Source organism: Paramacrobiotus metropolitanus, unplaced genomic scaffold (genome assembly GCF_019649055.1).
Source record: "Paramacrobiotus metropolitanus isolate TYO unplaced genomic scaffold, Prichtersi_v1.0 Parri_scaffold0000403, whole genome shotgun sequence".
NCBI lineage: Eukaryota > Metazoa > Tardigrada > Eutardigrada > Parachela > Macrobiotidae > Paramacrobiotus > Paramacrobiotus metropolitanus.
In genome coordinates, this window is record NW_026570623.1 from 8,700 (window position 1) to 25,912 (window position 17,213).

The following is a 17,213-nucleotide window of genomic DNA, read 5'->3' on the forward strand; positions in this document are numbered from 1 at the left end:
CTTTCCTGGAATGTGAATGGCCCCTTGGGGGCCGGGGGTTTCTTCGGAACAAACTTTTTTCAGTTTCTAAATCATCAAAAATTAAATTTTTGAAAGGCAGTATTTCAAATGGCATTATTACTTACAATTATTCTAAAATAATAGTGACGCGTATTATGAGCGTTGATTTAATTAGTACATACAGTATATCTATATGTACGTACAAAGTACATACATCGTACCTACATACAAAGTACCAGTACTAGTACATACACCGCATGCCATTAATAGTTTAATACGGTACAAGCTGTACAGCACAGTGATCTATGCCGAAATGTTCTCATGCCAAAGGGTCTTCATGCATGCCGAAGTGTCTTCATGCCGAAGTGCAAATTTGATAAATTTTTTGCAAAATTTCGTTTGACACCATAGTTAACGAGCACGGCCCATTTTTTAGTAGTCAGTAAAATTGTCTAGCGAAGACTAAATCGTTTACGGTACGATAAGCGGTGCACGAGAAACAGACCATAAAACAAGCGGCGATTTTGTGCAGCTACGCGTGGTAACACTGTATACTGTACAAGTATCGGTGGCGCTAGCGCGCCACCAGCTGTGTTTTAGGTATGGAAAGTGGAAACACGAAAAAGCTAACGAAATTCAAAATGGTTTTAGACATATTTCAAAGATATTAAAATGCGTAAAGCGCGGCGCTATGAGCTATTACTGCATGTTAAGCTATGTAGATATCTGGTAATTTTGATTACTCAGATATTTAGGTATCAAAATATCTAAATATTTTGATATTCTGAAGCATTAAGATGACGGCCCCGCTGCGCGGGGCCGTCTTGGATTTCGAGGTATTTAAAAACATTTAGAAATAGAAATACATTTAAATGTTTAGATTTTCGAACAGTAAGATATTCAGGTATTTAAATACTTTGAAGGCTAGATTTCGAATTTCTGAAGCACAGAAAAACGAGAGGTAAAATTTAAATTTAGATAATTATGTATTTCATATTCAGAAACTTAGACAGTAAGATAATGTGATATGTATTCACATATTTTACTATTTGAAAACATGGATTTTCAAACTCTGGACCGACAAGAAATATTTAAAAATATTCACTGAACAATAGAGGGGCGTAAGCTATTTAGTGTGTTATATAGTTAGCAGCATCGTTTGTATATGTTGTTGTTGTTGTTGTTGGGATATACAGCGTAGTCCTTAATAGAACCATTGCTCCAACCAATGAATATTCCGGGACCCGGGTGATATAATCCGGGTGTAATGTTCCATCCTTTGTATATGTTGCTAAGTTTGCAAATCTGTATGTTTTGATCATTCTAGATGTTTCTAGAAATTTCTAAATACTTAAGAGCTAAAGTAATGAGAACATAAAAACGTTTTTAAAACGTTCTAGAAGAGCAAAGAATTTTTTTCAAAGTTTAGGTGACCCCCTATAATGGACGCTAGATTTTTAAAAAATATGAAAGGTTATAAATTGTGAACCTTGAATTAGGAGATAATTTCGCGAAAAATAGGACGTAGGAGTATATGAAACAAGGTAGCGGTCGCGCTAGCGCGCAACCAGTTGAGTTTGAGGTAATGGAGGTGTTGAAAACTTTGAACAGTTTTGCCTTCAGAAATTTATGGCTTTTAGAAATTTAGGTCTTTTAAAATGGTCAGGAAATGAGCGTTTTAACAGTTTCTGACTCGTCTTGGGACATGTGCCTCTGTCTTGGGAACAGCACCAGCATCGGCTAATTTAGATGAAATTCTCTCTATAACTAGGCCGCCTATTTTTGCTGTCGGCTGAGGCTAGAGCCCGGCACGAGCAGGAAAAGTGCTGCTCGACTCGCTCGTTTTCATTTGCCTAAACTTTCCGCTCGTTCAGCTCGCTCGCAGCCGAACCGCCGCTCGCTCGGCTCGCTCGTTTTTCAATTTTACTTTGTTGTCGCTCGCTCGACTCGCTCGTATTCTTATTTTTGCAAATCGGCTCGCTCGTCAGCGGAGATAATTTAACGTTTCAAGTTTTTTGCGCAAATTATTTACGTATTCCAAAATTTTAGTCTCCCCAAAAAGCAAAAACTTTGTCAAAAAAGGATATCTAAAATAACTTCTCTTCCACATTGGCTGTTCATTTTTTATAACTTCGTTTTTTCGCTGAAATTTGAACTGATTCCCGTTTTATTGTGTATTTTGAAATGCAATAAAAATGTCTGAATTGTTTACCAAGCTCGGTTCAATAATGTCTTTGTTGCTTACGGATTATCGTTACCTAGTCCCGAGACTCCCGACTCCCAGTAAACTAGTTCGCGCGAAGCGCGAAGGTGACGGTGATTTACGACCCTATTCAGCTTGGTTTAGATAATTTTTACGCAGGAATTACGCATTTTTTACGCATTTTTTTCAGTTAGCATAAAGTCAGCCTGTAAGCTCGTGATCGCTCGCACCCGGCGATCCCGCTCGCTCGGCTCGCTCGCATATTTTTTTCTTGTTGCTCGGCTCGTTCATAAATTTACAAAACAGCGCCTGCTCGCTCGAAGTGTTCGCGAGCTCCGAGCGCTCGCGAGCCGAGCCGAGCTGCTCGGCTCGTGCCGGGCTCTAGCTGAGGCTGTGTATTCAGCGAACATTTTAATTTCATAGAAAAAGTTGTGCAATTTTTATACCGCCATTCTAAATAAAAAATTCCAAAGCTGCAAGAACTTAAAGTTAATTGCGAAATACCATTCACAACTTTTCCGGAACCTTGCGATCTTCCACTTATTTTTCTAACTCCATAAAAGTTTCGACGAGCCCACCTTTAAAAACATTTTTAAATATTTAAAGCTGTTTTGAACGTGTACAAATTTACGAAAATATACAGGTAGCACTAGCGACCCCGCTGCGCAGAACTAGCATTCTTAACCTCTTTTAGTATCAATATTAATAAAAAAGTTGTAAGTTTTTTAGACTTGCGTATACAGTTATGTTACGAGTAGATTTTACCGAACCAGTTTTGGCATTAGTTTTCTGGCAGAATTCCGGAGATTTCAAATAGCGTGACCTTTGATTTGTTCGTCAAAGAATTTCTTTAAATTTTTTGTCAAAAAATTTCTTTTAAACGTGCAAGCGAAATATAGAGGTATTCGCCCCCAGCTTAGGAAATTGGAGGTGTTTAAGATTTTAGAGTGCTAAAACTCCAGTTCCAAATAAAAGATTCCAAAATTGACGAGTTAGTGGTAAGGCAAAACATTACTTAAATAAATTAACACATATCACAGTTTGCACAGATTCCTCGGACAAAATTTTAGAATTTCTTTCAGACGTGACCTTTGTTCGTCCACAAATTGCAATAGAGAAAATTAATAATCTGCAAACTTTTAAGTACGAGATTGGTTGGCTGAAACAAAAGTTTTACATGCGCGTGCAAACGTGCCAAGCTCCCAACAAAACTACTGTACGAGTACCGTTAGGTCGGTAAAATACGTGCACTAGCAGCTGTAATACAGGAACACACATGACTGGCTTCTATTTTTGCAACTTTTAAAACAAATTTTTGTAGAACGAAGCAGTTGCTAAGCTGATCATGCGATCCATATCTGTAAGAACCTTAAGTTATTCTAACGGGAATTTCTAGAAGCTGTTCCATGGAAAGTACTGCTTAAGTACTGCGAAAATTTTAAAGATTTTTAGAAACTGTTTGCAAGACTGAACATTTTCTAAAACTGCAAATGAATCTTTTCTGACACGTGTCTGAATTTTTAATAAAATTTGGAGCTAGAATGTATGAGTCTGAAATTTGTTTTGGAATTACAAAAGTAAAAAGACGTAATAGTGTATAACTCTTAAGACAAGTATCGGTGGCGCTAGCGCGCCACCAGCTGTGTTTTAGGTATAGAAACACGAAGGAGATAACGAAGTTTAAAATGGTTTAGACATATTTCAAAGATTTTAAAATGCGTAAAAGCGTGGCGCTATCAGCTATTACTGCATGGTAAATTGTTTACATGTTTAGTAATTTTAATTACTCAGATATTTTAGGTATCAAAATATTTAGATATTTTGATCTTCTGAAGCATTAAGGTGACGGCCACGCTTCGCGGGCCGGTTCGGGTTTTGAGGTATTTAGAAACATTTAGAAACGTTTAGAAATATTTAGAAGTATTTAGAAATAGAAATATATTTGAATGTTTAGATTTTTGAACAGTAAGATATTCAGGTATTTAAATATTTTAAATACTTTCGAAATTCTGAAGTGCAAAAAACTGGAGGTTAAATGTATATTTCGATATGTTTTTAAATATGTGGATACTTAGACAGTAAGATAATGTGATATGTATTCAGATAGTTTAGTATTGGAAACATGGATTTCAAAATTCTGGACCGACTAGAAATATTCAAAAATATTGACTGGACAAACAGAGGGGCATAAACTGTTTGGTGTTTTATATACATAGTTCTCAGCATTTTTGGTACATGCTGCTAAGTTGCAAATCTGTATGTTTTGATCATTCTAGATGTTTCTAGAAATTTCTAAATGCTTGAGAGCTAAAGTACTGAAAAACTGAAAACGTTTTTAAAACGTTCTGAAAGACCGAAGAATTTTTTTCAAAGTGTAGGTGACCCCCTTTGATGGACGCTAGATTTTTTAAAAATATGAACGGTTCTGAAATTTGAACCTTGAATTAAGAGATAATTTCGCGAAAAAAAGGACGTAAGAGTATATGAATCTATAGACTATAGATAGTACTCATTTTTGTTTGGGCACCAGGCACGCCCTTTTGGCCTTTGCAAATGAAATATAAAGCAAACCACGGTAGTAAACTTTCTATTTTGAACAAAAGAAATTTGTCTGATGAAAAGTGCCTTGGTAAGTATTATTTTTATAATTATTTTCGAAATTCAAAACATAGATAAGTAAAAAACGTGCTCAATGCTCAGTACACACCTTACTATTAATTTTGTAATAAGAAGTTTCTGCTAGAAACTGTACGATAAACTGTACGATAATCGTACTTTGCATCAGACGCGATTTAAAGCTTTGAATCGTTCATCGCCTCATCGAAGGTTGTGCATTGCGCACGGTTGCCGTGACGATGGGTGTAATTGTTTTGAAACCGAAAACTTAAGTAGCCGTTCTACAGTAAACTTCTTTAACAGACTAATGAGAACGGAACTCCCATGAGAAGCCCATTGCGCGATTCAGTTTCCAATCTTTGCACACATAAACTCACCACTGCAACCTTGCTTCATTACTCCATTTCATGTTATAATAGTACTGTAACCGATTTAACAACAGTTTAGAAAATCTGCCACGTATCGATCTGTAAAATAGTGCAGTGCAAGCGCGATTCAACACACAACGCATATTAGCAGAAATAGATTCAGCTTCTAAAAATTGTACCGATGAATGGCGCGAGATTTTTTAAAAAATGTACTTTGCCCAAAAAAGTTATTGAAATATAATGTTAAGTACAATAGAGAGACTAAAGTGATAGGAGTCAACCCAATGCTCGGAACTAGTACAAACAAAAGTTTTATTGTAAAACCAAAACAGTTACAACACAATAAACAGAAAAAAGTTTTGTTGATGTGAGCGCAAGGCGTTGCCGTTTATTAAAAGAAACTGAATAAAGTTTATTAATGATACTTTTAAAGATGTTACTATGAGTTTTGAGATTGTTCTTTGAATTACTAGTAGTTAAATTTTTAAGAGTAGTGACACTCCTTGTACAGGTATAATGTACGGCTTTAATGTATTTGTACAATACTAACGGGTAAATACGAGTCCATCCATACTAATTGTTACTTATGTCCTCTGATTCCTAATTGGATGCGTACAAAGTATGTACGACGTTAAAGGAGTCGGCGTGGTTTTCTGTTTTTTAGCTTTAACTTGTCCATTTTCAACGGAAATAAATTCTGTAAATTCAGCAAAATTCCATCTTTTGTATGAAGATAGATTAGCAAAGGGAGAAACATGAAAAATATTTTCCGCTGCTATCATCAAAAGGGCGGGGCCAAAACAAAATTTGAAAGTAAATTCTACACTATGTTAAATTTATACTTTATAGGCTATGCACCCTGTCTGGCACATCAAACGTTACAGTAATCTGTACGATGCCAGTTTTACTCGTCCAAAATTTATATCTGGGGTGCACGCTTATTATGGTAGTAGTTGTTTGACCGTTTCTGAAGATGATTCAGCTAACACTCTGGATCGGCACCTCACTACCTGTACTTTAGTTCGGTTTGTCAGCAATTTTTTAACTGTTACATAGAAAAAAGCGCGTAGTGATCTATCGACCATCTTGGCAGAAAAAGCTACCTACCATTTACAAACTAAGCCAGCAGTATAGGTAAAAATTTAAATACTAAACTGGTCTCGTACAGTTGTCAGATTGCTCCGTCTGTAATCATGAGTAATGTTAGAACGTATGATGCGGTGCATTGCTGCTGCTTCATTATACATAATAATGCTGCCAGGCAGGGGCGTCATAGAAGGGGTGTCAACCGGCAATTTTTCGGAGTTTGACTCCCCCTGTTTTTCAAAACCGATTGCCCCCCGTCAAAATTTAGAAGAGAACAGACAGAGTAATATTGAAGAGAGCAGACAGAGTATGTTTTTCAAAACCGATTGCCCCCCGTCAAATTTTGCCCCCTGTCAAAATTTGACACCCCCCTTTTACCGAACCTGTGACGCCCTTGCTGCCAGGAGCAGCAGGCTGCTGTTTTTGTTTCAGTGTCTACCGGAAAGCAGAGAAGTCCAGCTCCTAAAAACCATGCCTATAACGATCAGCGAAAACTGGATAAAGATGTTGACTGCAAACCACCACCTTGCCGTGGAGACAGGAAGATGGAACGGCTTGTTGAGGGAGGAGCGGATATGCAAGTTCTATGAGATAGTGGAGGACGAACTGCATGCTCTGAACGAATGCCCGGCATATTCCCCACACAGAGAAAAACTGAAGGAGCGCCTAGCCGTCATGGAGCTAGCCATACCCGATGGCGGGATAGTGGAAACGATGCAGAAGTTATTACAGAGAAGGGATCCACCGACGGAAAACGATAAAACGCTGTTCTTCTGTTTAAATAATTTTTTTAAGCAGATCCTGAAAGACAGCCGCAAAGTATTTAGCGGTGAGATGTTACTGTTGCCTCCTCACAGCCTGAATGTCAATTCTGATTGACGCAGCCGAATATATATAGCCCATATTTTTGTACAAGTCTGCGTAAATCTTGTTTATCTTTCGTCTGTTTTACTATTATTACGTATGTCTGTTTTTACCTTTGTTTTGGATGTGCTTAACTTTGATTGCTGTTTTGATATTTGAATGTTAATTAAGTTAATCATACGGCACAAGGCATGGTGTGCCCCTGCCAGAAGAAATCTGGGGGAATAAAGTTGTCTTGTCTTGTCTTAGACTGAAACAGCAGTAGGTTCTCTTACTGAACACCTTAAATGTTCTGTAATATAAAGTGGGTTTTGTTGCAAGCTTACAGTTTGTGGTCGCGTGCAAAGTTATAAATTTTTTGTATCTTAAAGGATTCAGAGAATTCTTCCAACTGAAAAAAAACTATAACGTTTGCAGCGGGAATGACTATTTCGGGGAACTGCTGCATCGATCTGGTTGTAAAACTAACCAGGGAATGGTCACCAGTTTGCCTCTCAGAAAAATTTTTTTCCATGAAAGTAGAGTAACATTACTGGGCAGCCAAACAAAATGTCGGTCTGTTTCTATGAAGTTTTGCGGTCCTTCCAACCTTCAATTGACAGCTTTCTAGTTTCGTTTGAAAGAGCAGTGTTCGCTCAATATAAAAAAATATGTAAAACCAAAATTATATAAAGCCATGAATTTTTTATCAATTCTTTGGAAAAAATGGGTGGAGTTGGAGGATGTCCCGGAAACCCAAATTCAAATTTGCCCATTCGGTAAAACTGCCGTTATTCGACGAAGTATTTCTTGGGTATAACCATTCTAAAGAATTCTGGGTAGCGGCAATGTTTCTTTTTTTGTTAAAAACTGTGACCTTAACTGAACGTGTCTGGGCAAGAAGCGGTAGGCACAAAATTCCGCACACAGAACTCTCGTAAAATCAGCTAGCGGGGGTTTTGAAAACGAATTCCTCTCCGACGCTTCAGAAACTGACAAGGTTTAAACTTATATCTATGAAAGCAATCATTTAGCTACACTTATCAACCGAAAACGACTTATCTGGTTGCAGCCTGTTTTGCAGCAAAAAAATTTCCCTAAAGTAAGTGAAGAAATCTGACAAAAAACTTGCAGTTTTTGGAAAGGTCACAAAAATGCGGGAATTACATAGCTCATTCAGACTATGCACCATGCCAGCAACTCTTTTTCTTTGAAAAGCAGAAGTTTTTCGCCAAGTAAACTGTAAATCAGTTAAAAAGACTGAAATACTGCTTATGGAAAAAAGTGTCACCAGGTTCAAAAGTCTGCGAGCTGGACCAAAATAGGAGACCGACATTTGGTTCGACCACGCAGTAGAATAAACTGAACAAAATACTTAAAAATACATAAAAGCTTAAAAATTAATAATAATAATAACAACATGTAGATATTATGTAATAGTAATAATACTAATATTATGAGTACTTCTATAATATATATTAATGTATAGTACAGGAAATGGCTGTTGTCACCCCCTTGCACCCCCTTTTGACTATTGTCACACCCTTTATTTTAATAAAATAAACACCTCCTTTGACTATTGTCACTCCCTGACACGCACGAAACACTTCAGGACTACGTGTTTCGTGCTCTTGGCTTTGTGACGCTCGGACCACCCGGACCGGATGCTGCCCGCACGATAACGGAATTCGGCCAGATGATACGACAGGAAACCGGCGAAAAACGAGCCACGGAATTTCTTCGCCAGCGGATAATCATCGAAATCCAACGAGGAAATGCGGCATCGATCTTGCGGCCGGAGTGGGACAGCACCGATAGGGGCAAATTTAGACCAAATTTTCTCTGTGATTAGGCCGCCTTTGTCGGTTGATGCTTAACGTGATCGTTTCTGAAGTTAATGTGAAATTTCTCTGCCATTCCCAACTTTTGTCGTTTATCCAGTACATAAACACACACGCCCTTTTGGCTATTGCCATCAACTTTAAATTTATTCTTTATAATTTTTTTTCCACCAGCGGTTCTTTTCCAACCCTGTTTCTGCCATCACCGGCAGCCTGGGGGAAGGCGCCAAGCGAAGCTTATTGACACTTAATACATCGCTGAGATGCGACCTCATTCTTTTAACATTAAACTTAACATCTTCAAGGGTTTTTAGCTGATGAGCTCCGCAGCGAATGTGATCGCAATAAGTCCACAATTATGACCATCCCTTTGAGGCTGCACGCACGGAAGAAAATTTCGATGCCCTCGCTTTCGGTTGACCTCAACACTTTCTGAATCACTGGTGTCGACACCGGTGGTACAGAGTCATAAACAAACGACTGCCCCTTTTCCGCGCTAACAGCACTCAGTGGTCGCTGGCACCTTTTTGTACCTTTCCGGTAGTTTACTATCCTACTTAAGATGGCTAAAAGGCCAAGCTAGCAACAATGTATTTTTTAAAAGAAATGGCCGAGGAGTGAAAATAGTCAAAGGGGGTGAAAAATGTGTTGACTACAGCCTAAGGGGGTGTTCACTTTATTTAAAAAAAGGGGGTGACAATAGTCAAAAGGGGGTGCAAGGGGTGAGAATAGTCGCACTCTAGTACATATTATATATTTGTTTATATATTCATTATAATAATAATTATTACTTGAAAATTATATTACTTGAATAATATTACTTGAATAATTATTACTCGTACAGTCGTACTGACGGAAGATGAACTGCATCTTCCGCATAGCATTCCGACCGTACTAAATGACCATTCAAACTCATCAGGGCCCGTCACCGCTATAAATTCAAAAAACTTTCATCTTTTGTGTCAAGATAGAGTAACATTAGAGAAAACGTACAGAAATTTTTATTATTACCGAAGTTTGCTTTTTTTTCGTAATTTCGGTGTGGTCATTTTTCGGGAAAGATTTTTTGGGAAGGATTTCTAATAAATGCGCGTGCTTAATAGACAACCGTTTTGCACATGCTTTATCGATCTTCTTTCCCTATTTCTACTTCTCTGGAGAAAATTTGTGTACATACTATTACGTAGTACATGCAGTACAGTATGTACGAGTAGTATTGTAATACTTGCTTCAGTGTGAAAAAGCTATAGTAGGCACTTTTTATTTACACAAATGATAACTTCGAAAAATTAAATTATAATAATAATTAATAATAATTCACAATAATAATAGGAATTAATAATAATAGTACCATTAATAATAATAATAGTAGTACCATTAATAATAGTAGTTCCTATAGTAGTACATATGGTAATACAGTGAGCACTAAATCTGTAGATAATGGAAATGCTCTAAATCATTAAAAATAAAACGATAATTATATTAATTCACACATTTGATAAGTTTAACGTTATAATCACTTTTCTAATATTTTTTGTGTACTAAAGCACCGGTGGCACTACAGATAGTATCACTTTTGGACTGGCAGCGCTGGTAGCCGTTTCGTTTTTCAGCTTTCTCATCTCCCGCACGAAAGCGGTAGCTTTTTCCGCACAATGTACAAAAATTCTGATTTAATACCACTAAAAGGTCATGTGTATCAAAACGTTTCTAGAGATTTACTGTCTTCCCACCCGTAGATGGGGCATAAGATTCATCCTACGGCAAAGATCATCGATTGTAATCTGTATTTCAAATCGAGCAGAAATCGTGTGATACATGTTGCAAAACAAAGATATGTGGCTTTGAGTTCGCGAAAAATAAAGAATGCCAATTATTGGTTGAAGTCTTAAAATTCATGCAGATATAATAATTCATGTTGTAAAGACCACCTAATGCAATGATTTTATTAGCAATTGTTATACTGTTTGCAATTATCTGTGTTGTACTTACTACACCCAACATTATAATATTTGTAGCTTGTCGTTAGTGACTTCCGAGTTAGTACTTAGCAGTTAGCAGTCCAGGGGCCCTCTTAAAGGACAGCCCACAAGAATCTTAATTAATTTTCTCTTTTATTGCTGTACTTGAACTTTGATTGTGACGTGACATAAATAGGCAGAGCTGTCACACTGTCGCCGAAATTCGACCAAAAAAGAAAAATGAATTAAAAAATAAAATTAAAATGAACTAAAATTAATATTTTGGTAGTGACGTAGCTTAAGTGGGCGGGGCTGTCACACTGTCACCGAAATTCGACCATGAAAGGAAAATAATTAAAACTAAGATTTAAAAATTATAATTAAAAAATAATATTAAAAAATAAAATCTTGGTAGTGACGTAACGTAAGTAGGCGGGGCTGTCACACTGTCACCGAAATTCGACTATGGAAGAAAAATGAATTAAAAATAATATTAAAAAATAAAATCTTTGTAGTGACGTATCGTAAGTAGGCGGGGCTGTCACACTGTCACCGAAATTCGACCATGAGAGGAAAATAATTTAAAAATTAAAATTTCAAAAGTAAGAACATTATTAATTAATTTGATAATACCTGATTTAATAAATAAAAAATAAATAAAGAAAAGTAAGATAATGTTTAATACTAATTCAGTAGTATTTAATATTTATTTACTAGTAATTCTTTAATAATTTAAAATTAAAAAATCCAATTCCGTTATAAGGTTTTCCATTTACAATAAAAACATTTGCCCCGAGCCTTGAGCATTTTCTTGTGATCTATTTCATACGAAACTTACGCTCGGACATTAATAATAATTAACGAAAGCTCTACGCGTCCAGAATTTGTCAACAAAAGTTGTTATTCTACTGCATCTAGCATCTAGCACACAATAACACAAAAAATGTGACTGTTGTAACGTGGGGCCTTATGGGCGCCCACGTACCTTCGACGGCGAAACAGCGGCGAACCCGGATTGAGGCTTTAATGCCGAAATCTAAGGTGCGCACCGTGGCGCAGCAAACACCGACTAATGAGATCGGATCCTACAGCCAGCGCAGCTGTGCTGTAGGTCCGTCAAAACAGCAGCAATGTGTGGGATGGAAATCCCCAGAACAGCAAAACACAATGGCGAATGGCCAATCATGAAGGCGGAGCTATCGGCCTTCACACTGTAAACTGTAAACAAACAGCGACAATAAAATTACTGGTAAAGTGTAAACACAAAAAATTCCTTTATTATGTAATTAATATATATACAGGTAGTTGCTCGATGTTTTCACTATGATATGAATGTTACAGCAACGAAGTAGATACTGCAGCAAACAAAGCACGAAGTAACGGAGCAAATGATACGTGCGCATCACGTAAGTATTACGGTGTGGGCAACAGATGCTACGGTGTGGGCACTACTGCGCACTGCGCAGCAGTAGTGCCGCAGATACAAGCGGGCTGCTGGTATTAATTGACAGTTGCTATTGTAGGGAGAAGACAGGGGTACGAAGTAAGTACTACAACGGAGAAGGCTTTTTGCGGCTCTCGGCTTCCATAACCTGCGCAGCGATGACGACTGTTCGTTTCTCAGTTAGCTTACTGCCCACAGGTGCAGGTAGCAGCATTTGGCTGTTCAACGGTACTGTGGTGTACTTACGAATTCTCGTGATTTCTGGCACTGTTGTACTTAGTACAAAATTGTTAACATCCTAACAACTTCCTGTTGTTATAGTTTGTACTGCTACTACTACCTACGAATGTGCCTATTTCTTCTTCAGTTATCCTGCTGCGCAGCTTACAATCATTTTTATACGAGTACTAGAGTAGGTATAATGATTGTACTAGTTATATGAATACTGATTATCTGTGCCTGGACTTCGGCCCCTGTCCTTTGAGGCAAAGGATCTCGGCTTCTACTTCACCAATTTTGTTGCTTTAAAGTACATCAAAATTCTCTAAATGTAGCGGTGGATCCAAGATTGTTGACTTTTTGCCAAAATCATTTGTTATATGAATACTGATTATATGAATATCCATATAATTGTTATTATTATACTAGTTATATGAATACTGATTATCTGTGCCTGGACTTCGGCCCCTGTCCTTTGAGGCAAAGGATCTCGGCTTCTACTTCACCAATTTTGTTGCTTTAAAGTACATCAAAATTCTCTAAATGTAGCGGTGGATCCAAGATTGTTGACTTTTTGCCAAAATCATTTGTCAAGGTCCAGTGGTCAATCATAAGCTTGTTACCATGGACGCGATAAGAAATGCACACTGTTCTAGCACAACTTAATAGTTTAATAGTTTCATCTCGGTAGCAGGTAACCCATTAACCTGCTGTGTTTTGCATACACAGCATGGGAATTTATACCTGGCCGAACACAACACACGAACAGTAGAAATATCTGAGCGCTACAGTACTTAACAATAAGTAAGAGTACAATACAAAGTAAAAAATTCATGTATAACTTAACACGTTAGTCATCATCACGTTAGTCGCATTGCAAGTTATGTACTGTATGTACAAGTAGACAGTCCGTGTTTCGATTAGGTAACTTATGTTAAGTGTATCATAATATAGATATTACTAAACATACGTACGGGTTCATTAATATTATCAATTATGACAGTCTGTAAGCGACCACAAAGCTACACATCCTTGGAATTACATATTTTTTAATAGTCATCGGCCAATATTCATCCGTGCTGGGCTTGTACTTACTACTGTTACTGTATTTGTTGTGTTCAGTATGCACGCCTTGTCAGCTGAGCGGGCTGCCAGCAATCTCCCATGTAGCAGGAGTTACGTGGAAGTCAGCTTGCGAAAATGTTTTTACTTTTTGCCTTTGGTCGTGGACTCGTGAACCGTTATAGTTATTCTTTACGTAGAGTACGTCTTACGATATATTGTTGAATGCTTATCATCTGTTCTTGTAATTCAGTTCACCTTTATCTTTCTGGTTTTCTTCGATAGACAGCACTTCCAGGGTCCTTATTTTCACCATTACATGCTGTTTCGCTCGGAGCTTATTGAACAGGATTGTGTCTGTGTTCACCAGTTCCCTGGCAGGCTACTACAGATTTGCGTTTCGCAACAGCAACCATGTCCCAAAGTTTCCCAGAGCCTTCCAACCGCAATAATCGTGGGGATGCTACAAAGGTGGCAAAGTGTTTGCGACAGGTGTTAGACTGTGGCGAAATGAGCGATGTTCAGTTCGCGGTGGGACGCCAGTATGGCGCAGTGAGGATCTTTCCAGCTCACAGGTGCTAAGTGCTAACTGTGCGTTGCGCATGTGATGGCGGATCTCCGTTCTGATTGATACCATAATTGATATTTGTATAGAGTCATCATGGGAGCCCGGAGCGACGTATTCCACACCATGTTCTATGGAAGTCTACCGGAGAAGTGCACGAACCCGGTTGATATTCCCGATATTCTTCCTGACGCCTTCGCTAATATGCTCAGGTAGGTTTAGTGTCCGATCTGCAGTGCTGTTTTCGGTTATACGGTCAATTTACATGACCCTATGTACTGGATACCCATCGAAATGAGTGAACTTTGTTACTGGTGTAGCTACATCTACACGGACACCGTGACGAAGCTGTGAGCGAGGAGAACGTATTCGACACACTCAACTGCGCCGATAAGTATGCCTTACCATCGCTGGTTCGCAAGTGCACCCGCTTTATCCTGAGCAATCTGAACACAGACAACTGCCTAGAAATGCTGGACAACGTATGTATCCTGGGCAGGTTGCTTAGTGTCTGTCGTATTCAGAATTTTTTTTGCTGGTGTGAATTCTTGCTTCTTTAGGCCGTTCGTTATAAATACACCCCGCCCATGGTGGAGGGTGAGGACGACGATATCATGGAGAAGTGTCTTGGTTTGATTGATGGATCGGCAGAAGGCGTTTGGCAGTCGGAAAAGTTCTCTGGTATCGGACAAGAGACGTTGCAGATTATCCTCCAACGAGAGACGTTGGCCGCCGATGAAGCTACCATCTATGCGTCGGTTGAAAAGTAAGGAGCACTGCCCGCACTGATAGTTCTCCAGATGCAACAGTACGGCAAAATCGGCCCCAAATTTTCACAAACGGCAAATATAACCAAACGTTAAAGTGGACCGCTAACAGGAACTAGCGTACGACACACTGTACGATTCCGGGTCACCTCAAGGCGATGTTTCGCAGTTTCTCGCCCTGAAGCCCTTTGTGAATTTAATCTTTTACCATCGGGTTTTGTTGGCAGGTGGGCTGCGAACGCCTGTAGTCAGAAGGATATGGAAGCTTCACCCGTCAATCGGCGTGAAATGCTGGGCGCGGCATTATATCGCGTCCGCTTTCCGGTCTTGACCGATACACAGCTGATGAATGGCCCTGCCCAGGTACTGAGCTTTTACACTGTTAACGGAGAAATATTGCTGGTTGTTACAAAAGTGTTGCGAAAATATTGCGAAAGTTCTTGGGTGGTTGCGTTCAGTATGTTGCTGATTTAAAGTTAATAATCATGTTAAAAGTGCTACTGAAAGTGGTACGAAGTTAAAAAAATTAGAGTGGTACGAATTTAAAAATTAATTATCATTCACATAAGAAAAAACGTCAAAAAGCTGTTGAGCTCCGGTCTACCAGTGAACGCTAACGTGCATTTTTCCTGGTACTATCAGAATACAGTAACTAGAGTACTATTTATTCGCCTGTTGTTAACCAGCTCTTTTAAGCGGAAGTGTCTGACCGGGCTATTGGAATATATTTTTGGATAAGTTAGGAACACTTATGTTTTTCTTACTTTTTTGTTATATTATGATTCTATGAGCTATTTTATGGCATATCGGGGGCGTTTCAGAGTGGGAGGCAACCGGCAAAGTTCTGGTATTTGTCTTTCTGTTCAAGATTTGAAAACAAAAGCAGATAGAGTTTACAAACAGTTTCAAAGACAGTAAAATAGTAGTTTCCGTGTATTTAGGGTATGATAACTCTATTAAAATAATGCAGTTATGAATTTGGCCAGACTGGTTTGCTGCTTCAATCGGAGCTGTTGGACATTTTCCGCTACAAACACGCCGATGTCAAACCGGCGCTGCCGTTCCGCACGGAGGCCCGACAAAGTGAGCACATTCGCGTATCGAATGGACACTGCCAAGACATTTTCTTAGTTATAAACATTTTCTTAATATTTGTAGATGAGCTGCGAGCTGAAGGTTTGGTCAATTTTACGGTGCCGGATGTCAGGAAACTGGAGCAAAGAGGAACGTTGAGCGATCCAATCGTAATCCGGAAGTTGCCTTGGTAAGCCGTTGTACTTTGTATGATGCTTAGAAGTTAGAACCAATAAACGTTATGAAGGGCCGTCGTCCTGTTGCAGGAGGGTTTTGGTTAAGAAGCACATCCTGGAAGGGTCTCCTCGGTGGGGTTATTTTGTGAAATGTGATGTTGATGCGGATTCCGATACTTGGACATGTGAAGTTAATGCAGAACTCCGCTTGCTACCATGGAAAGCGGAACTGGGACTTGTTACTAAACGTACAGATATGTTTTGCTGACTGCTGCTTATTTACAAAGAATAACCGCTAAAATGTTGATTTTTTCATGTTTCAGCGATATCCCACGTGTACTGCGAAGAAGAAATTGCCTGGGGATACTGGAATTTTATATCATTTACGGTAAGATTTGTCGGGTGGGGAAATTATGAAGCGTACGTTGTTAATGAACGTTTGGTGCTTAAGGACCTACTGGATCCGTCGAAAGGATACGTTAACCCTAGTGACTTCTCCCTGAAACTGCAAGTCAAGCTCACTGCGGCCCTTCCTGTCGGAATTGATTAAACAATCCCCTTGGGCTTGATGGTTGTAATTTGACTGATCATAATTTTATTAATTACTAATAATATTAATGTTGAATAAATATGTCAACGTCTTCATATGCCCTGGGTCTCCTTGCGTACCATTAAAAGTCTTTTTAATTTTTTTTCCAAGGGTTTTCAAACTGATCTCGTTTGTTACTGTGTTAGTGATTCCGACTAATAACTCCGGGTACCACGATCTTGTGCAATTGTACGACTGGGTTACGCTCTCATACTATCTGAGTACCGACAGGCTTTGAAAAGTTTCTACCAAATTTTATGCAGATTGTACAGCAAGGCTCATAATATTACAGCGGCACCGATGGGGTGTACAATTACTAGAGTAGTAATGCTAGTTTGTAAGCATAATACTAAAGCCAACTGTTTATTCGGCTAGCCAACCTGCGAACATTCGATGTAA

General features: G+C 38.7%; 1 protein-coding gene and 1 long non-coding RNA gene across 2 annotated transcripts; one reads left to right on the top strand and one right to left on the bottom strand.

The window, feature by feature from the left end:
- Nucleotides 1–3,007, bottom strand: LOC129602334 (uncharacterized). Its single transcript, XR_008692385.1, has 3 exons — nt 2,969–3,007; nt 2,708–2,781; nt 1–66 (listed from the first exon to the last, which is right to left on the bottom strand). It is a non-coding gene; the product is annotated as an uncharacterized LOC129602334 (long non-coding RNA).
- An 11,671-nt stretch (nt 3,008–14,678) lies between these two features.
- Nucleotides 14,679–16,775, top strand: LOC129602332 (uncharacterized). Its single transcript, XM_055501331.1, has 8 exons — nt 14,679–14,690; nt 14,769–14,974; nt 15,203–15,338; nt 15,962–16,058; nt 16,134–16,239; nt 16,316–16,473; nt 16,549–16,613; nt 16,677–16,775. Exons 1-8 carry the CDS (start codon nt 14,679–14,681, stop codon nt 16,773–16,775), a joined length of 879 nt encoding a protein of 292 aa, XP_055357306.1.
- The last annotated feature ends 438 nt before the right edge of the window (nt 16,776–17,213 follow it).